We start from the raw sequence: 21,671 nt of genomic DNA, 5'->3' as shown, positions 1-21,671 counted from the left end.
TGTATAATCATCTGAACACAGCGATGGGAAAAGTAGGCTACACACATTCAAGTAGTTACTTGTGTAAAAAAAAACTACAAAGTACAGGCCCTGAAATGTAATAAAGTATCAAAGTAAACAAGTATTTCTACAGGTTGTTTCTGTGCAAAGCTAACTGAAACTCACATCATATTAATATAATTCAGAGACTAATAAACTTAAAACATCCCATCCAAACATGTTATGAGATGTATAAAGACTTGACTTTGATTAATGTTTTTTTTCTCACAAAAAAGGTGCACATAATGCGTGGGTGAAAGCTGAGTGTGAGACGAGAGACACACAATGTTACATCGTTCTTGTCTGTCGTGCATTAAAACTAAAGTAGCCTGTTTTGAAAATGAAAGGAGTAGAAAGTACAGATTTAAAGTCCAACAAAGTCCAGCGTGCTTCAGCCAAGTTCGGAATAAAAGGGTCCTGGTGCTCAACAGTGAAGGACAGTGTACTTAGAAAAAGATTTACCTGGGCACTTCACATAGACTAACCGATGTAAAGACATTGGAGCACTCTTTTCCATCTGCATGTTTATTATAAATATATGTAAATATATATGAATATAAAAAATATATGTAAATATTTGTAAATAATGTGAATGTATTGAATTGTGTAATGTTCCCCCTTTAATAATTAGCCTAGGCTACTTGCTTTTGAGTAAACACTGTGCTATATGTATTGTATATATTTTCATATTCATATCCTCATCAACTTTGATGTCATGACTTTTCTCATATATATATATATATATATTTGTTCTCTCTCTACATTTTTTAGTATTCAAAATGGATGTCAATGACATCACTGTGCAGGAGGGTATGTAAACCTCCCCTTTTTCATTGTTCTGTTTGTCACTGAGGAAGACAGACGAGTGCTCCAGTGTCTTTACTTCGGGTAATCTATGTGAAGTGCCCAGGTAAAACTTCTTTCAAGAAAGTACAGATATTCGTGTTAAAATGTAGGGAGTAAAAGTAAAAAGTTGTCAGAAAAAACAAATACTCAGTAAAGTACAGACCCATGAAAACCCTACTTAAGTACACTAACAAAGTATTTTGTACTTTTGTTACTTCCCAACTTTGCCTGAATATAAGAATCTTTGTTTTTCTTGCTTTAAAATAAGCTCTTTATCTACAGAGAGCGGGTCATGTCCACGGAGGTGCCAGCTTTCTACAGGAGCCCAGAGTGGACAAACCAAACATGGCTCAAGAGCAGGTCTTTCGCGTTTTTCATGAGTTTGGCAGCCGCGGTAGGTTCTCCTACACGGAGGAGCACGAGGGGGAGGGGAGTGGGATTCCGTTGTTTACAATCTGTAACCCAGGGTTCCCATGGCTAAAATGTAAACACTTTTCAACTATACATCATAGAATTTCCATGTGACACTGAATTAATACCAGAGATTATTACTACACTGGACAAATACATCTTTTGAGTCAGTGGATCACATTACATGGAAGCTATTGGGAAAAAAAGTGAACTTTCCATAAAATAAAAAATATTAATATAAATTACAGGAAGCACTAAAATCCAATATAAAGAGGTAATATAAAGAGGTATGACTATTTGTCCAGTGTAGTAATGATTCCTGGTATTGATTTGGAGGCACTGCTCACATTATATGGAAGCAATAAAAAAAAATCCATACAAATATTAACACTAATATAAAATACAAGAAGCACAAAAATGTCATTACACACAACAAAATTCCATTACTTTTCCAGGTTTTCCTTGACTGTGGGAACACTGGCAACCTCACCACTAGATGTCACTAAATCCTACACACTGGTCCTTTATACTCAATGTTTGGTGTTCTGAGTTCCTTAGTTGTGGCTGAGGGATCACACACACACACACACACACACACACACACACACACACACACACACACACACACACACACACACACACACACACACACACACACACACACACACACACACACACACACACACACACACACACACACACACACACACACACACACACACACACACACACACACACACACACACACACACAGCTTAAAAATAATTTATACTAACTGCGGAGTGTCCGCTTTACGCGGCGCGGAGGCTCTGTGCGGCGAGCACGGCGCTCCGCACAAGCTCTGCGGAGGGACTGCACGGAGCTCTGCGCTCCTCTCAAAAAATGTAACTCCGCGGAGCCCGCCGCGAGCTCGTGCAGTCAATTCCAAGGCTACGATTGGCTAATGTTTGCTATGGTTTGTATAGGGAAGAAGCCTCCACAAACTGACCGGCAAAATCAGTGCAAAATGAACGGGTTTGAGCATCGCCACATGAGTGAGGGAGCAACATGATCCTTTTCTCACAGTCATGAGGGAGCCCATTTTAGAGTGAATAGCCTACAATTTACTACGTCAATAAAAAACGATTTGAGATCGAAAAAATTAAATGCAAAGCACAAAAACTAGAAGACAACAAACTTACTTGCTAAAAACAAACTGAAAATAGCCTACAATTGCACTAGGATTGATTATTCGCCGATATAAATCAGCATCACACACGGAAGAACTGATGTGACATTTGCATTCTCGCTAAAAACACAACGGGAGCCTGGAGGGGGATTCTCCGCTCTCTGCAGACACTGCACTGCTACCGTATTTACCATAAAAAGATGTGCCTCTGCGGAGAGAACGGTCTTGCCGTGAACACCGCGGACACCGGACACTCCGCAGTCAGTATAAATTTGCTTTTAGAGGAAGTAGGGGGTGGTGGTTCGGGGAGGGATGACCCGCTCGGAGTCCGGCACCGCGCGGAACAGTTTGGGCTCGCGTCGGTTCACGTCCTTGAAGACCATGATGGAGGCGATGTTGCCACAGCGGTAGCAGTAGTTGGGGGCCGACCACACAGTCACCAGCTTCTCCTCGAACATGAACTTGTAGCCTTCGTGGACCAGCTGGTGAGCACGGCAGATCAGCTTCAGGCTGTTGATGTGGACGAACTATCACAAGGGAAGAGAGACGGTCGCTAAATTTCATCCATAACCAAGTTTCAAGTTTATTTGGATCCCCATTAGCTACAGCATTGCAGCAGCTATTCTTGCTGGGGTCCACAAAACAGACTTTACATAGTGACAATGCAACTTACATCATAACACAGAACATACATTACATACATATAACATTACAAAACTAGAAAAGTGCACTCAGTAGAGTGCAGATCTCCGCCAGGCGCCCCTACACCTAACCATGGCCAAACCGAAAGCCATCTAAAGTGCGAGCACTCAAATGGTAGAAACGTTACTCGAATAGTAACATTATGAACGAGTACCCGAGTACTCCTGCCCATCCCTAAATACCTAAAAAAAAAAATCTTTCTACAATTTACCTCGTTAGTGACCTTAGAACCAAACAGCCAGCCTGCACCTCGTGGACTGATGGCCCAGGTGTCCACGTCCTCCGGATCCGACCACACCAGGTCACAGAAGGCTCCCTTGTGAGGAATCTCTTGGTTGCGCTCGATGGTACGGATCTGGTCCAAGGTCTTGATGTCAGGTGAAAGACCACCGTGAACACAGAGCACCTGCTCATCTATCAACTGGGATGAAAGGGGACATGAGGAAATCAGGCATTAGATCTGAAAACATCATGACATTAAACATGACTTAATAAACATCATTTCTGTCTCACTTTAGAAAACAGTTCTGGCAGGATTCCCTGAGTGACAGCTCAATTGAATGTAGCACACGGTAGCAGTCTGTCTTCACCACCACGCAGAGATGGGGACTTGGACTTGAGACTCAGTCGCACTTAAGTCGCATACACAGTGACTTTAGACTTGTCATCAAATACTTGAGACTTGACTCAGATTTGAGGTTTGGGAATCGTGAACAATCTTTGTTGCTGTTGGTGTTGGTAGTGTATTAACATTAAGGAAATGTCTACTAATAATAATGTCAACTAATCAATGCCGATACGCTATGCTAATACAGCTCGGCCCAGCCTTCTGATGGGAAATGAGCAGAGCGACTAGGCCGACTAGAGCAAACGGTGCGGGACACACCGCAAAGACTAGGGCCCAGATGCTCACCGATGGTCCAGACATTGCTGATGGCCGACAATCGGCTTGGTGTGTCAGGAGTCTAAAAGATAAGAGTTTTGATTTGTTATGCCTCTGTTGCAGGGAGTTTATGTAGGTCAAGGCACCAGACCAGTGGAGGAGGAGCGTCTGTGTGTCATAGGTTGAGGCCACGTCTCGTCATAGACGCTGGTTTAGCTGGCTCAGCCTGGCTGGGGGCGGGGTCAGGGTGGGGTAAAAACGCCCGTTCTATCCATTCAGCAAAGTTAGAATTTAGCTGATAACCCAGCCCAGGCAGACATGATCGGGGATTTAACCACCGCAGTAAACGCACATCTGAGCAGATGTCCTGTGTTCTGCTCTAGAACCCCCAAACCTGTAGTTTAGAGCTGCAGCACCGTCTTTTGGTGAGTCAGCCCATGAGATATATGGGCGGAAATATGGGCGGCTCGCGCGCCAGCCGTTTAACATTTTGTGGGCGTTCCCAGACATGCGGACTGTCTCTATGCCGCTGATTGCTACTTCACTCAGCTCACCTGTGAGCCTACAGGGGTGATCCAGTCCAGAGACTGAGACAGACAGACCACACTTTTGCCTATATTGTTCCACTTCCCCTTTTTTAGAGTGTATTTCAATAGGAAATAAAGTATATATTTTTGATAACTTGCTTCAAATTTGGCTGAAACGTCCACTTGGACTCAAGGATGAACAGGTAAAACTAGATTTTGGTGGTAAAAGGTCAAAGTTCAAGGTCACTGTGACCTCACGAACGCCATTTTCATGCTCGTTAATGTGATATCTCAGGAAGGCCTCGACGAAATGTCATCAAATTTCCCTCAAAAGTCAACTTGGACTCCAGGATCATGAACTGATTAGATTTTTGTGGTCAGAGGTCAAGGTTCAAGGTCACTGTGACCTCATGACCGCCATTTTCATGCTTGTTAACTCGATATCTCAGGAACACCATGATGGAATTTCTTCAAATTTTTCTCAAACATCCACTTGGACTCAAGGATGAACTGATTAGATTTTGGTGGTGAAAGGTAAAAGTTCAAGGGTGGGTGGTTTTGGGGGTAGGAGGACCATTTTTCATGTTGAAAACGATTAGCCATATTGTTGAGGTACTCCCAAACATTGCCTTAAGGGCCATAAGGCTTCAAGGTATTTGTGCTTTTATGAGTCTGGGCAGACATGGATGTAGACTGCTAACTTGTTGGCGGAGGCATACAACCACAATGCTGTATTTCTAGTTTAACAATGTTGTTGGTCATCGCATAATTGCATTTGTGTCATTTCATCGTTTTGATGCCTTTACTATTATTCTAAAATGTGGAAAGTAGTAAAAATGTATTAAAATGTGGTGTGACTGGTAGTATACAGGTAGGTCCAAAATTGCCAAAGATATGCTTTAACATGCTTCTGATACACTTTAAATTGTCTTGGAAGATGTCTCTGAGGGATTTCCTTTCATGATAATGCTTGGGGCACCAAAAAGAAAAAGACTGTCACTGCACATTCCTGTTTAGTAGTAAATATCAATAAAGGCTAACAAAAAATGAAGTAAATATTGCCAGATTTATAGTGGTCAATCTGCGATAAATTAGGTTCGTGACAAGCTTTAAAAAGCAGAACCACGAAAATGCAAACTATAAGAGATACTTGTGTAACAAGAAATGCAATCCTATAGCTAAGAACAAATATGAATATTACAGGGTTAGGGTTATACACTTGGTAAAGGTACAGCAGGCAAATGCTCTCATGTAATGGATATGAATGAATCATGTGTGGACTTACAGCTGCTACAGTTAGCATGTCAAACACTTTTGTGCAATATCGCCAGGCATTTGCGTTTCCATATTTTGTTTGGCACTCATCTGAAAAAGCAGAATATAAATGAAAATGTGGTTTGATGAATTTGTGAATAGTAAAGAAACCAAAAAAGTTTGCCTACATATACCGTAGAAGCAGTAATAGCAAATAATGTATTACCCACCATAAAAGCCGTACACTTGTGTTATTTGTCTGCTTTCATGGTTTCCTCGAAGAAGCGTGATGCGATCGGGCCACTTTGCTTTTAAAGCTAGCAGATGTGTAAATGTCTCCAAGCTATAATATCCCCGGTCCACAAAATCTCCCTGGAGGAAAGAAAACCAGAGATCATTTCAGACCCAAATACACTCACAAGTTTCACTTGATTTAAAGTTCTGTTTTAAGATGTATATAAAATACTCTACTTTCAATAATAATTTATGTCTGATGGTTTTTCCCACAAAAAAAGGATAAATTATCAAAATCCTTCAAATTACTTCCCCTCCTTCTGCCCAATTAAAAATTCCAACGCAACCCAATCAGTTATTTTTTATTATTATTAATAATATGGGTATTATTATGGTTAGTATAGTAATAATATGTTGTTACTGTTATTACTATAATAATAATTATTATTACTATAATAATTATTATTACTAATAATAATTATTATTATTATAGACCCTAAACCCCTTAATTCAAATTAAGATAGACAGATAAATGAATAAAGGAAGGAAGGAAGGAGAAAAAAGGTGGCAAGGGGGGTCAGAATTTGAAGAAATTATAATTCCAGGTATGAATGTGTGCGTGAATGTGAACAGGGCGCTCCAGAAAAAGATAGCATTGGTCTCTGTGAGACTCCCCCTGTATAAATAAAAGGTAAAAAAAAAATATATAATAATAATAATAAAAATAATAGATTTCATGTGGCCCTATGTGCATGTTAGTCTGACTGACACCATTCCACCCCACCCTGACCTTGTGAGATACCTCATAGGTCGTCTTACTTACCATAAAAATGTAATTTGTGTCTGGAACTTGCCCTCCAGTTCTGAAGAGCTCACAAAGGTCATAAAACTAGAGAGGAAGTTTAACAGAATCAATTTATTCTTCAATCATTTGAATCATTAAGCCTAATGGAGTTTAGGGATGGGCATTTCTAGCAAAAACACTATTCGAAATTCGCTGGCCAAATTCGAATTTAATTCGAATTTCGAAAATAAAAAAAAAAATGTAAAAAAAAAAAAAAAAAAAAATTTTTTTTTTTTTTTTTACATTTTTAATTTTTTTTACATTGACATTTTCGAAAATAAAAAACAGTTTTGACAATCATGAGTGGTTGTGGTTCATTAAATATTTAGTAGGCTCAGGTCTGAGTGCCAAAGGGGTGCCAAAGTCACCCCCTCTCCCTCTTCATGGGATTTCATCCGCCATTCATTTTTCCATAAACCTTGCTTAAAATGCTTATAGCGATTTGACTATACCGGTACTTAGAATCAGGGGAGACAATGCAACATTTCACTCAAAAAAAAAAAAAAAAAAAAAAAAATTTTTTTTTTTTTTTTTTTCGAATTTCGAATTTCAATAATAAAAGTCGACCTTGATAATAACAACGATTATTCGAAAATTCGAAATTCGATGCCCATCCCTAATGGAGTTTGTCTCTTTATTAGTGTCAAATCTTTTTAATTTCAGCTATATAAATCAGAGATTCTGAAATGATTACTACTCGATGTTGACAAAACAAGCACATAATTTGTGATACAGTAAACTGCAAACACCTTGGCAGTTTGGAAATGTCTGATTGGCCGATCATTACTGTATCCTCAGCCAGTATTGTATCTATCTCAATGGAAAGCCTGTTCATTTCCCAGAGGCATCATTTGTAAGGATCCTGCATTTGTGGGATGAGCAGCACAGCTGAATATATGGGGTCGGTCCCAAGTGAAATTTCCCTGTCAATGTCAAACAGTGTATTTTCCTGTTGGTATTGACTATTGTTTTGAGTTGTTTGGGAGATTGGATGATTGAATTCTATCAGTAACAAGGAACAAACAAGGTTGGATTGAAGCTCTCTTTTGTGCACCAGTCAATCTTAAGACTAAACATACAGCTTAATCCCAGACCAAATGTACGGTAAAGCCCAATTTATGCTTGGTTTCTGGTGACACTTTTGAAACCGTCGCTGACAGAAATCAGGACTTGAGTCGACACTTTCAAGTGTCGATGAGCAGTGTCTGCTACCTAATTAAATTTCTAGTGTCGCTGACTATGTCACATAGTGTCGCGCAAGTCTGATTGGCTATATAGACGGCACACGCGCACGACTTCCTTGTTTTGGTTTTCCTTGATGTACGACTTAGTGAAATTCACAAAGAACATCGTGACCATTTTCCCAGAGAGGAGGTGAGTTGTGTGGTTGTGTCGTTTATATGCGGCTGCAGCCAAGTACATTACATCTTGCCTCCGACGTGGTTTCACTGTGTATTCCCTCTCTTCTCTTGGCTGTCTGCACTTATAGCGTTCGAGTGTCATGTGACCGTTGAACCGAGGCGAACGTTCACTGAAGTATAAATGCAACACCATGCATTTCTTTTTCGTCTGCGACCATGTGCTGAGCGACACTTTCTAGTAAGTATAAATTAAGCTTAAGGCGTTGAATGTTGTCTTCTGCGATTGTAATGTCATGCTGTATGTATGTATATTTGTGTCCTGTTTTTAATGTTCGTCTTTTTGTGATGTTGCAAATGTGGCTGCTGTGATGCAAGACTAATTTCAGACTTGTCTGACAATGAAGTTATTATTGTATGTAATTGTAAGACATATTGGCAATTTTACGCTTTATTCATTGAACACAGTCAGGAGCCTCAGTAGCGGGTGGAAGAATCATACGCAGCCACAACAGCCTGGCACCTCCTCTTCATGCTGTTCACACGTTGCTGTGGGATGGCATTCCATTCCTCAAGCAGGATTGGTCGCAGGTTAGCCAACGTGGTTGTGTTGGTCACTCCAGCACGTACAGCACGCCCGAGCTCATCCCACAAGTGTTCAGTTGGGTTGAGGTCTAGGCTGTTGGCAGGCCATTCCATTCTCTCTACTCCCACATTCTGCAGGTAGTCTGTGATAACCCTGGCTCTGTGGGGCATTGGAGGATGGAGTTTAGGTCCCAGATTGTGGAGATATGGGCTTGTAACTGGCTGCAGAATCTTGTTCCGATATCTTACTGCATTGATAGCCTTCAATGGTGACAAGCCTTGTTTTGCCAGTGATGAGATGCCGCCCCACACCATGATACTGCCCCCACCAAAAGTTTGATCGATGCAACCATCAGCATAGCGTAACTTCTCCACGCCATCTCCATACTGTGACCCTCCCATCCAACTTCCACAGACAGAACCTGGACTCACTGAACATGAACTTCCTCCACATGTTCAGGTTCCATTGTCCAGCGCAAACGAGCCCGACGGTGAATGGCAGTCATGGCAGGCTTACGAGCCCGGAGATTGTCTGTGCGCAGTCTGTTCTAATTCCAAACAATAGAGCCAATACCAACAGGAGAATACACTGTTTGACATTGGCAGGGAAATTTCCCACATTTCACTTGGGACCGACCCACATAATCAGCTGTGCTGCTCATCCCACAAATTCATGATCCATACAATTGGGGCCTCATTCTAAAGGAAAATGAACATGCTTTCCAATGAGATAAGATACAATGCTGAGGATACAGTAACAACAAGCGATATGATTGACCAAACACAAATTTGACCAAACAATGAAACTGTTACCTGTCCATGAATATCTCCGCAAACAGTAACTGGTGTAGAGACTGGTTGAACATTTGATTCTTCAAGAAGTAAATCACAAACGTAATCACATAATCTCTGAAAAAGCAAGATCATGAAATTAGTGAGTGAGCGAGCATAATTATCCAGTTAAAATACAGTGTTATACATCTTCATAACTTAATTGAAAGCCATTTTACTTATAAAGTTGGGTTTAAATATAACGTTAGCGTTACCATACAGACTGTACTGAGCTAGCTAACGTTAGCGGTAGCTTTAGCGTTACCTCTCCCAGCACTGGACGTTTTTCGCGATCTGATCGTTATGACCCAGCGACGTTAGTCCCCCCCCCCCCCCCCCCACCCCACAATCATGAAATTGGCTTGACAATCAAGTAACACCCATCTACCTATCGTATCGCAGAGTAGCCACATGCTAGATACGCAGTCACACCGTTAGCCCAAGCTAGCATGACTCTACCCAACGCCATTTCAAACAGGTCATGTCATCTCACCTTCAGATCGTTCTCTGGTAGATATTTGCAGTGTCTGGCTATTTCTACATACTGATCCAGGTCTAAAGGCGCCATGATCAAAACACCAAACCGCTAACGTAGATAGCAGCGTTTAGCCAGCTAGCACCCCCCCTCGTCTTTTCTTTAGCAGTCTCTTCTTCTAATGATACAGATCAGATGTCAAACTTTTTCACCAGTGTCAAGCTAACTAGAAAGTTAGCACTTCCGGTAACATTAAAATAGCAATCTTCATTGGCGAATCACATTGAGTCATATGTAGTACTTAATTGAAAATAAGCAACCATTTGGGGAATGATCTGTAGTGAAGTATAGTCCATTTATCTCTGGTGAAATGGAAAAAGTTCTGAAAAACGTCCGTGAGAATTCCTCAGCTTTTATTTTGAAGGTAATGTTACTTTTCCGGTGGTATACTACCGCCAGCAGCCTGGAGTGGGGTCTACTCTACTCTACTGTCTAATATTAAAGGTATCTGCTGCCGCCACTGGCGTTATGGAACGCGCCGCAGTTTTGGGCAGACCCAAGAGGTGCAATACCGCCACCTACTGTCACAGTGATGCTGTTGTACATGTATATGACGTTGACACTGTTAAGTGTTGGTAATGTGGTAAAAACATAAGAGCATGCGTTAGCCTCATAGCATAATTTGTTAATTAATATTAGTCCTCTGCAGGATCCTTCAACAAACGTCTCACATTTGTATGGGTTTTGTTGAGGAAACAGTCCAAACATATTGTATACATGTATTTATTGTAACAAAGCAACTGATACACTTAATTTAATGTCAACAGGTTTCCAGTGGAACAGGAGAAACACTGCAGCCTCCTTGGGGGGAAGACTCTAGAGAAGTCATGATCTCTCCTGTCTGAAAATGTTAGGCCGAGCTCAAAATTAGAACAATTTTTATGTTTCGTTTTGTTTTTATAAAAAAATGTAAATTTCAAACTTTTTTTTGGGGTGGGGGGGGGGAGGAAGGGGGGGTCTGAAAAACAATACAATGAAAATTCGACTGACACAAATCCAGAGTATACCGTATGTCGAAAAAACCCACATGCCCCGCCCCACCACCCCAATAAACGGTGTACAATAACCAAGATATAGAACCCAAAACATTTACAACAAGCTGGTGCCTTCAATCAGTTCCATTAGTACAATGAGTCACAAAGGGAAACTCAACCTCTAGTAAGCCTTAGTAACCCCCAACACTGGATATACATTTATATCGAAAACTGGCTAAGGATGCTATGATTAAGTTATCACTGCACCATGGCTTATTTTATTGAACTCACAACTTCAACATCTCATACATAGAAATTGCTATTGTACTTAATTTAAATCTACGCAGGATGACATGCAGAATGCTACTTTTTTTTATTCTTTTGCATGTCTTTGGGAGATGTAGAATAAGGATGATAGGTGAGACTTCCAGATAGCGACAGATCCCCCCCCTGACCTGTTGAACTATTGGAACTATGGATCGGTCTTGAAAACACTCCAAACAGTGTATACATGTATTTATTGTAACAAAGCAACTGGTGGACAGGGTGGCTGCGGAGGGATTGGGGATGGACGGCACGAAAAAAATAAAAATAAAAAAATAAAATACATTAAAAAAAGAAACCCCAAAATAAAGTATCTTGCTCCCATGGGTTGGAGGACAATTATGGGGGAAGGGCCGGGAAAAGGTGTTGTGCGAAACGTTGTTTTGAAGTTTAGTCGTCCTCGCCGTCATCCTAGAATAGAAAATATTAAACATTAATTTTAAAGCAAATGTATTGATCCATTTTCTGATTATTAGAATGAATGGCTAAAGGAACGTGCTAACATTTTGGGAGATTCCCCGGTAACACTTTACTCGAGGGTGCATATGACGACTGACATGACACTGTCATAACCATGACATGACACCTGTCATGAACATGGAGGCGTTATGAATGTTTATGAGATTATGACTGTAGTCATGAGGTGTCATTCGGTAAATTATGTCATTGTTAATGCAAAGTTGACATTGTTTGAGATGTCTTCGTTGTGACAACTTGAGATTAACCAAGACAACATAACCTGTCAATGTCTTCGTTATGACAACTTGACATTAACCAAGACAACTAAAAGGGGCTTTAGAAAGTAGCGAAGCACCCCTCCTGCTAGTTAGCTTAGCACAATGACTGGTAGTCTGTGGAACGGGCTAGCCTACCACTGTTCAGTCACCAAAAACACATTCCAACAGCGCCAAAACGCTCATATGTACATGTTATGACTCATGTACTCACCACACTATGAAATAATGTAAAATTATGAGACATTGTAGTTTTCAAAGCAAATGCATAAGCTGGAACTTCCGGTTTTGTCAGGCAAGTAGTTCCAGCTACCCATTTGCTATGAAAATTAGTGTCTCGTAATCTTGCATTATTACCATTACAAAATAGGGGAATCTCCCAAAATGTTGGCGTGTTCCCTTAAATAGCACAGGAGGGCACTGCTGAGTACGTTTCCTACCTCTCCATCGTCTCCGTCTCCGTCTCCATCATCGTCCTCATCCTCCCCTTCGTCTTCGTCACCCTCGTCGATGTCTTCCAGGCCCTCCTCTTCATCGTCGTCGTCATCATCACCGTCACCCTCCTCATCGTCCATGTCGGGGACCTTGGGAACATCAACACAGAAAAGGCACGTTAAACCTTTCATTCAGTCTGGTATTGGCCCAATAGCAGTAAACCTCTGCACGGTTGATAGTGTAAAACAGCATTTATGACCACAGGACTATTTGTCTATTCAAAACTAGAATGATGATCAGAAGTCTCAGCAGAATCAATAGTGCCTAAGTCTCTTCCGGGTTCCGCAAGGGACCTAGGAATTGGATTTCCCCATTCATTTTTCCTTCGACATAACGGGCCAGTCGACACACTGGTCTCAGCGGGGACCGAGGTATAAGCTTGTGATCCTACCAGGTAGTACTGCAGGGGGTTGGGCCAGATGTCATCCTTGATGACCTCCCCCAGCTCGTCGGCCCCGGCATCAGAGTGGTCGGTGAACCAGGTGAAGAAACTCTCCGGCTCCTCATGCTGCCTCTTCTTCCCAGCTTTGTTTGGCGTGTGACCCGTCCGCTTTGTCAGGTCCTGAGCAGTAAGGAGGAAACGTGTTAGCTTTGTTTGGCGTGTGACCCGTGCACTTTGTCAGGTCCTGAGCGATAAGGAGGAAACGTCTGTTAGCATCGTTTGGTGTTTGACCGGTGCGCTTCGTCAGGTTTCACGTATCTCAGTCAATGATGGGCTACTTTTTCCCTGCGTTAAGAAAATGTCGATACAGTCACAGCCCTACGTTACTGTACTGTTCACTGCTTTTGTAGCATTTTCAACAAAAATTCACAAAGAAACTGCCGTGTGAGTACCCGATTACTCGTTCATAATAGAACGAGAGTACTCGAGTATTTAAATTACTTAAAATGCCCATCCCTACCGTTTACATTTACAGGCTTTACACAGATTTGGTTTAAACACCTTTTTATATCAAATCAAACACACCACAATGGAGAAATGTGAACAAACCTTTCCAGCTTTCCATTTGATTTCAGTGGATTTGGAGGCAGGGTCCCCGCTCTCATTCAAGTGGAACTCTTTGGAGAGGACTTTGTTCTCAAAGTAAGGATTCTCATCAAAATACTGAAAAGACATGTCAGCAGTTTAGTATTTTCTGCAAAGTGTTCATTGAATGTACTCATTGTACAAAATACAGAGTAGAAATGACAACTCACAAAATCTATTCTGTATCCCGACTTGATATCCTCGAACTCTGTGACCTCCACCCTGGACAAGTAATGCAGAGCTTCCTCATCCTCCTCCCCCAGAAGAGCTGAGACTACAGGCCACAAAACATCACTCATTACTGTGTGCAATATCCAACACTCTCTATATAGATAGAATATAATATTTTTCTAATATATATATATGTATATATATATATATATATATAATATGTAAGAACGAGACATATGTCACATGAATAAAAATACCATAGTCAGCATTTACCTTGCGGATGGTTGACGAATGTTGTGACCCAAAAGTTTGGGATTTTGGCTATGAGTTCTGATCGCTTCTGAAAGAATGGCTGGCGTAATTTGTTGTACTTCTGCTCGACTTTTAAGATTTCTTCACTGGCCTGTTCGTTCAATCTGAGGAGGACATCAGAAAATTAGTCACACAAAAAAACGTGTGGCCATAAACTCATCTTTAGTTTCACTGCTGATGATGACAGACTCCTGCTTACCTGTCGATTTCATTCTGTACTTCATCAATGTGTTCAATAGCTTCCTGTTGCTCTTTTTCTGAAAAGGAAATGTCACTTGTTAAATAGTGCTTCCTGGAGTAAAAGCCACAACAACCACATGGTGGTTTCAGGCCAGGTTACAATGACACTAATGCTGCATTCACACAAGGAGCGAAAGTCACCTGACTCGCTCGATTTTGACCACAAATTACTCACCAAAGTTGAAACAATTCAAGTTGAGTGAACGAGGTGCATTTTGAGTCATTTACGCTGTCACATGTCGCTTCATTTGCAGCACCCGGGGCAAAACATCATCTACTCACGATTAGGGATGTGCAATAATATCGATACGGTAATATATCGGTAAGATATCTCAGAAAAATATCGTGATATATCGCCATATCGATTTTGTAAGTTGTATTTTCAGCTCTATTTTTTTATTTTCAGTAAAATGTGTAGAGTATTGCAATATATCGCAATATGTATTAGATCGCAATGTATCGTAATACAATTGTATCATGACCCATGTGTCGTGATACGTATCGTATCGCATATCAGATCAGATAAACTTTATTGTCCCCGAGGGGAAATTTGTCTTGGGCAACAAGTGCATTACAGCATATCAACATTTATTTTTGGCCCACGGAGGTGCATCCATATTAATTTGTGGCCCTTCATAGGAAAGAATTTGGGCACCTCTGCTCTAAATCAAGGCATCGTCTTTCACAATGACCAACCTGTTCCTGTCCTGCTTTTGACCACTGACCAACTATGTATTTAAACAATGAATGCTTGCTATGCTGATATCACTTACATTGATCATGCACAGCCATTGTGTCATTTTACTACAATAATTAGATCAAGGTCATGACTCATAGTGTTATTAAAGATTTTACATGGTATGCCATGACCTGATGCCCCCTATACTTGAGTTATGTGAGTTCTTTGTTAACTTTATATTTTCAACCAGATATTAATCACTTATTGATAGGGGTGTCAGTCACAATACACTCAGTTCACGATACGATATGATACACGATATTGGGTTCACGATAACGCTACGATATTTTAACAATATTTTTTTGCGATCGATTTGTAAGTTGAGGGGGCATCCTCCACGCTATTTGAGTCATTTCACCATTTTCATCCTCCGTGTCTGTAACGTCCCTCGCCTGTTCAAACAAAGCAATGAAAAGGAGAGCGAGCATGCAATCAGATGCAGATCAGTGCCACCATGTTCAGCTTCTTTTTCTCACGATATGAGATTTCATCTCAACGATACATATTGTCACGTTTTGATATCGCGATATATTGTGGGACAATATATTGTGACATCCATTCCCTACTTATTAAACAGCATCATGACTCAATACCATTACACCTTCTTGGCAAAGCTGAGGTCTGCAGTCTGCACTCATACTGAGTGTTGACCTTAATTGCCTCGTCAAACTCCCAAAGGTGAAAAAAGTTTGCTTGTCACAAAATAACTCACTCGTTTGACTTGAGGGCATGTAATTATGTTACCATCACATTCGTTAACCTGTTGCTCTTGCAAGACCGCAGCAGCCATGTTCGAGAGATGGGGGAAAAAAACTGTACACGGCTAGGAGTTGAAGGCAAAGTCTTGCCCCGCCCTCCTCTACCTCTGATTGGCTACTCGTTCCTTTCATCGGTTGGGGTGGCCAGGTAATCGCCACAGCATGAAGTAGGATTCACAACACATGACACGCTTGGATAGTGCTTCGATGTCAAAATGCATGCCTGCTATGAAAAATACGTGCGGGTTGGCAGGTCTGAAACTCCAAAACTTTTAAAAAACACTGTAAATTCCAAACCTTTTCCAGACCTCTGGGGGGGGGGGGGGGGGGAATCTAATTCCATAACTTTTCCAGGAATTTCATGACCGTGGGAATCCTGCAAGTACAGGAGTATGCAACAGCAAAGTTTCTCGACACCGTGTGTATTTGGATTTGACTGGACCTGACGCTGATTGGCCGAAGGAGTTGTCTGGCAAGGCAAGTACTTCCACTGTGAAACGACTGTGCACAGCACTGAGTCCAGACGGATTCACCATCGAAACAGAATGCGAGTTCATGAATCCGGATGGTTTTAACTGGATGTTAACAGTTCCACTTCCTATGTGGAAAAGCCAATGGGATTTTTGTATGGGGATTTAGGTTAAATGCTTGAAATAAGGTATGTGGTTAACAAACATTTTAGAGCTGATTAATTTTAGAACGATTAATCGCTCGACAGAAAAATAATCGACAACTATTTTGATAATCGATTAATTCGTTTTGAGTAATTTTAATAAATAAAAAAGGTCAAAATTGTCTGATTCGAGCTTCTTATATGTGAATATTTTCTGGTTTCTTTACTCCTCTATGACAGTAAACTAAATATATTTGGGTTGTGGACAAAACAAGACATTGGAGGGTGTCATCTTGGGCTTTGGGAAACACTGATGGACATTTTTCACCATTTTCTGACATTTTCTAGACCAAACAACTAATCGAGAAAATAATCGAGATTAATTGATAATGAAAATAATCGTTAGTTGCAGCCCTAAAACATTTATGAAATAGGATTTTCATAAAACGCTTCAAAAGTCATAAAAGTGGTCCTCATTTGTGAAAATTATCTTGCTGGGTAAACCCACGAAAATCCGGCATCCCTGTGGTACTCTATTCCTTAGCCTTATGTGCCTTTCTCTCCCGCTGTATGAAGTGCTGTGGGAGGTACTCTATTCCTTAGCCTTATGTGCCTTTCTCTCCCGCTGTATGAAGTGCTGTGGGAGTCAGTAGCCGTCTGTAGCTTCCTGTCGCTGCTAAAGGCGGCCTGGTTTGAATGAGACAACTCACTTTAAACCGTATTAACACACGTCCATGTCCAGCAACGAGTCACTGTTAACACATGAACAGCAGTTAACACTTAAACTATCGACGCGGGTTCACGTTAGTAGGGCTGGTTTACATTTTCTCCGACTAAAGTAGCAACGTTAACCTGGTCCTAGGGCAGCGGATCACACAAAAGCCAATTAACGTTAGGTTAGCATGATGCTAAGCTAAACAGCTATCGCAGAGAGCAGTGCACACTGCACTAACATCATGTTTTAAAAGCTCCAGCCACAAACGCTAAGACGGTATGGCTGCAATCCATTTCTACCAGAGATAATTTACAAATCCGTCTTTGCTTGATTGGGGGATACATGCTAATTATGCTACAATTAACTTGTCCAAGGTAAATAGCGGCCTCCTTTACATGAATGTAAGCTAACAGCTAGCTAGGCAACCGAAAACCAGCACCCACGCTGGGTAAATAGTTCGCTTTGCTAACGTTAGCATGCTACATTGTGGAACAATTCTGCACAACAGCGTTTGCCCCCAGGCCTATGCATGAGCAGCTACATTAAGTGCCACACTGCCACATCATGTGAACCTGTTAAGACAACAGAAACCACATTGACACTGTTGGAACCCAGGAGGAAAACAGTGAAGATGGCGTTGACCGCCATTCCTTCACGTTAGCGTTGTTGATGCTAGCATAATGCTAACGTTACCAGAGGTGTCGTCTCCAGGCTCGTGATTTGAGTTCTCCTTCCTGCTGACTTTCCCCGCGGAGGCCGACATGCTGTCTGTCTGTGTCTGTGGGAGTCGCTGAGCAGATGAATAGTTTCAACTCTTCTTCTCAGAGGACCAAAGTTTCTTCTTCCACCGTGCCGCCTGAACTGTAGCCGAACCAACAACCAACCCCCACGATGAGCCGAGGAAGCGCAGCACCGCACTGCACGCTGCTTCTTTGGCTGAGTGGCGGTGGTGGTCGGTGGTCATGTAGTGTTGTGCTGCCTCCTGCCGGCTGGAGTGTGCAACTACCTCCAGCCCTCACGCACACTGTACACACAGAAGTAGGCTGTAACCACTGAGCTGTACCCATTCCGCTGTGCCAAAGCAGATGTCATGTCAGCAGGCCAGGGCCAGATTCAGTCTGCCTGTTCACTTTGTTCTTCCATGCTTTAAGTCAGTCAGAGTTATTCGTTAAGTCAGTTATTGTCTCCCTCCCGTTTAGAGGTTCCACCAACTAAAGTGTTCTATTTTAAAGCTATTTTAAAGACACGCATTGTTAAATGTGCTTTTAAGTGCTGTCCATGTCTACTAACTTATTTTTTAATTTATCCTAGCGTATTCTTTGTTTTATTTTTTCCCTTGCCTTTGTGCTCGTTTTAGGTTTTTATTTTGTTGTCATTTTATCGGATTCTGTTTTTATCTTGATGTTGTGAAGCACTATGTAATGTAATGACTTTCACTACCTTGGTAGGCACTGACGAGAGTCAGTGAAGGCAGCATCGCTACCTGGGCAGGTGCTTTGAACATTCAATGCGATTGGCTCAATGTCTGCTGACGTTACGTCGACGTCAAACACCAAGATAACAATTCAAACTGGTGTGAAAGTGAGAGAGAGAGAGAGAGAGAGCGAACTGTCTCTCAACACAGAGAGAGAGAAACCGTGAGGACAGCTTTAGCATAACTTTGTCGGTTTAGCTTAGCTAGTTGTGCTACTGCTGGGGGTCTTTTTGATCCTCTTTCACCTAGCTAACGTTAGGCTACCTTTCACCTGAGTCCTGACCACTGTCCTGACGTTAGGCTACCTTTCACTTGACGTTATAGGCAGGCTAACCTTTTCAGCTGTGGAAAAGCTCGTTGGAAACTCTCTCGGACGTTGACTTTGGTTGTGGATGCCAAACAGACATGTCAGGTTTGACACTACAGGTAATGTTATTTAGCTTTAGTTTTTTTTGTTACAGATGTGCTCACGTCACGCTAACATTACTCATCGTTATTATAAACCATGCCTTTGTAGACAGACGCACTGGATTTTCCTGTTTACCTGGTTTCCCTCTGGGAGACATCACCTTCACGCAGCGACGCTGCTAAAGTAGCCTAGGTAGCCTACTTGAACCCGATTTTTCTTCTTTTTTTAATAGACTTCCAGGACATGATGTAAAACATTATTCCCCACTCAGTATTGTCCTTTTCTGTTTTAGACAATATTATCTAGCCTGTAACCACGTTATTGTAGTTCATCAAGAGGCATTTAGCTACTGTAGCTACTTAAATAAAGTTACTTAAGGCGTTTCAATTTAAATTGACTGTTACTGTTAGGCTACTGAATAAGTGCTTCAATAGGATTTGAAATTTTGTAATAATTATTATTATTATTATTATTATTATTATTATTTCCCACAAAGACTAGGCTATAATATCATCCAGTAACCTAAATAATTTGTCTTTTTTAATATAGGCTAGCTATAGAAGTCTTAGAGCTAGGTTGGGGTGATATCTATTATTTACAGTCAATGGGTGATATGGACCAAAAATCCCCCAAAGGGCCCACAACGGAAATAAGCCTCTGGGCTTTATTGTGTTGTCCTTATTTTTCCTTGAACTTGTCAAAATAAAACCAATCAATCAATATCTCTATAATATCTCTATGTTTTTCGGCTGAATGGCTGATCCATGATATAGGCTATAGGCTGCTGTATCGCGACATGTTCTAAGAAGTGGCCTATGTTCAGTTGTAAGTCAAAGCCACATGTGAGATGTCAGAAGCACTTATTGACGAGACTGATCAAAATATTATGCAAAGACAGGTTTTCCTTTGCTGACTTTTGGCACTTTCACAAAATGCAATGAGATTTTTGATAAATAATCGTCAGTGATGTGGGCATAATGACAAGAGTGGGTAAAGGCAAATAATAACAGCTAGAACAGGCTGGTAAGTTCAGAAAATGACATCACTTTACTGTAATGTAGCCTTTAAAACCAGGAAACTGGAGAAGGCAACACTCATGCCATACCATCTATATCACCATATATTACCATATCCAACATCTAAGACCATATCTACTCTCATATCACAATATTGACATAATATATGGATATAATTCCCAGCCCTAATTAGAACTTTGTTTCACAGTCCTATTTCCTGTGTGAGAATACTTGTTTTGATTGGCAGGAGGTGTGTCTATTGGATAATGCATAATACCAGGCTACAGGTTACCCTAATCATGGGTGTGATTTTGCTCGTACAAAGGACATGTAGCCTACATCTTAGAAAAGGAAGTAGCCTATTAATTATGGACTTTGTTTGAAATCATCAAACAAGAATCAATCTGAACAAACATACATTTTATTGTTATAAAATCATTAATTTATGCAGGGGTTACACATTGAAATAGTAGTACTACTCTCACAAATTTCACATCGATTTTAACCTAGCAGTAGCAAATCGATGCTGTCTATTACATAAACAATTGCTATCAACAATATTTTTTGTCTTGAATTCATCTGTCAGTCATTTTATTGGTAAATTGATTCATTAAAATGACAAATTTCCATTTTCTGTTCAAAGTTTAAACACGGTTTTAGTGAAATTTCACATGGAATGATTCATTATAACCTTGGTATGAGCCTGAGGCCAGGCCCACATGAGATACTGCACAGAGCAGCGTTTGGGACACAATAGCCTTTAGCTTTGCATAGAGTCAAAGCAGCACTTGAGCCGCAGTTGAAAGCCTTTGGGATTTGGTTTCCTTTCAAACCATCTCATGATATCACAAGCGGTAGAATAACTTTACGGATACACACACTGACTGGGGACATAACATTCATGACGATATTGGACAACATCATGACCTCGAGTGTGATATTGCTTTTATACAACAGTTGTACAGCATAAACAAACTATATTCATCAAGTAATAAAAGCATTCTTTCAAGTAATTTGCGGCAATAGATGATTTCCGTCTGTTATTCGTCTCCGCCAACAAAAACAGTTCCTTCAGGATTGCACTACCAAGTGTTGCCAAGCAGAAGCAACCACCCTAAGGTTTGGTCCAGGGGCCACACCAGTTAGTCATTGAGCTGCGTCCTTCCACCCTTGTCGGGATGGTGAAGCAGGGCTGTGTGGGCAGTCACTGTGCCCGTCGGTGCCCTGACAGTGCACACACACACACACACACACACACACACACACACACACACATCATATCCTGATCACACACACACACACACACAACTTCCCGACTGACATCACTTCCAATACAAATAGACCCTTATCGCGGGGGCCATTTTGGGTCGAAAAGGCAGGGTAAACAGTAAACACAGATGCAAGCAAAACAGTAATGAGGGTTTCCTACTTCCAATCATGGAAGTTGTAAAAC

The 21,671-nt window shown here is 41.2% G+C and overlaps 3 protein-coding genes across 4 annotated transcripts in view; 1 reads left to right on the top strand and 2 right to left on the bottom strand.

The window, feature by feature from the left end:
- Positions 1 to 2,396: 2,396 nt before the first annotated feature.
- Positions 2,397 to 10,307, bottom strand: LOC310780897 (serine/threonine-protein phosphatase 6 catalytic subunit-like). The gene is made up of 7 exons (XM_083641413.1): positions 10,176 to 10,307; positions 9,665 to 9,760; positions 6,888 to 6,953; positions 6,061 to 6,202; positions 5,862 to 5,941; positions 3,378 to 3,587; positions 2,397 to 2,991 (listed from the first exon to the last, which is right to left on the bottom strand). Exons 1-7 carry the CDS (start codon positions 10,248 to 10,250, stop codon positions 2,743 to 2,745), a joined length of 918 nt encoding a protein of 305 aa, XP_083497539.1. The 5' UTR covers positions 10,251 to 10,307; the 3' UTR covers positions 2,397 to 2,742.
- A 625-nt stretch (positions 10,308 to 10,932) lies between these two features.
- Positions 10,933 to 18,240, bottom strand: LOC310780429 (protein SET-like). Its single transcript, XM_083641005.1, has 8 exons — positions 18,013 to 18,240; positions 14,454 to 14,511; positions 14,216 to 14,358; positions 13,942 to 14,045; positions 13,736 to 13,849; positions 13,136 to 13,306; positions 12,690 to 12,833; positions 10,933 to 11,926 (listed from the first exon to the last, which is right to left on the bottom strand). Exons 1-8 carry the CDS (start codon positions 18,080 to 18,082, stop codon positions 11,906 to 11,908), a joined length of 825 nt encoding a protein of 274 aa, XP_083497131.1. The 5' UTR covers positions 18,083 to 18,240; the 3' UTR covers positions 10,933 to 11,905.
- A 708-nt stretch (positions 18,241 to 18,948) lies between these two features.
- pkn3 (protein kinase N3) overlaps positions 18,949 to 21,671 on the top strand; it is a 33,716-nt gene continuing 30,993 nt past the window's right edge. For both annotated transcript variants that reach the window (XM_083642123.1, XM_083642124.1), the window contains exon 1: positions 18,949 to 19,219. In XM_083642123.1, the coding sequence (XP_083498249.1) occupies positions 19,199 to 19,219 (21 nt within the window). In that variant the 5' untranslated portion in view covers positions 18,949 to 19,198. The remainder of the gene's footprint in view (positions 19,220 to 21,671) is intronic.

Source organism: Poromitra crassiceps (assembly GCF_964638095.1).
Source record: "Poromitra crassiceps genome assembly, chromosome: 8".
In the NCBI taxonomy this organism is placed as follows: domain Eukaryota; kingdom Metazoa; phylum Chordata; class Actinopteri; order Beryciformes; family Melamphaidae; genus Poromitra; species Poromitra crassiceps.
The sequence above is the reverse complement of the archived record's forward strand: the minus strand, read 5'-3'. Positions and strand labels throughout refer to the sequence as shown.

Excerpts from the sequence above, each read along its gene's own strand:
- LOC310780897 (XM_083641413.1), bottom strand. The coding sequence starts at position 10,250 with ATGGCGCCTTTAGACCTGGATCAGTATGTAGAAATAGCCAGACACTGC. Across the intron at positions 9,761-10,175 it reads TACCAGAGAACGATCTGAAG|AGATTATGTGATTACGTTTG; the intron begins GTGAGATGACAT and ends TTGCTTTTTCAG. Across the intron at positions 6,954-9,664 it reads GCGGAGATATTCATGGACAG|TTTTATGACCTTTGTGAGCT; the intron begins GTAACAGTTTCA and ends CTTCCTCTCTAG.
- LOC310780429 (XM_083641005.1), bottom strand. The coding sequence starts at position 18,082 with ATGTCGGCCTCCGCGGGGAAAGTCAGCAGGAAGGAGAACTCAAATCAC. Across the intron at positions 14,512-18,012 it reads GCCTGGAGACGACACCTCTG|AAAAAGAGCAACAGGAAGCT; the intron begins GTAACGTTAGCA and ends TTTCCTTTTCAG. Across the intron at positions 12,834-13,135 it reads ACCCCCTGCAGTACTACCTG|GTCCCCGACATGGACGATGA; the intron begins GTAGGATCACAA and ends GATGTTCCCAAG.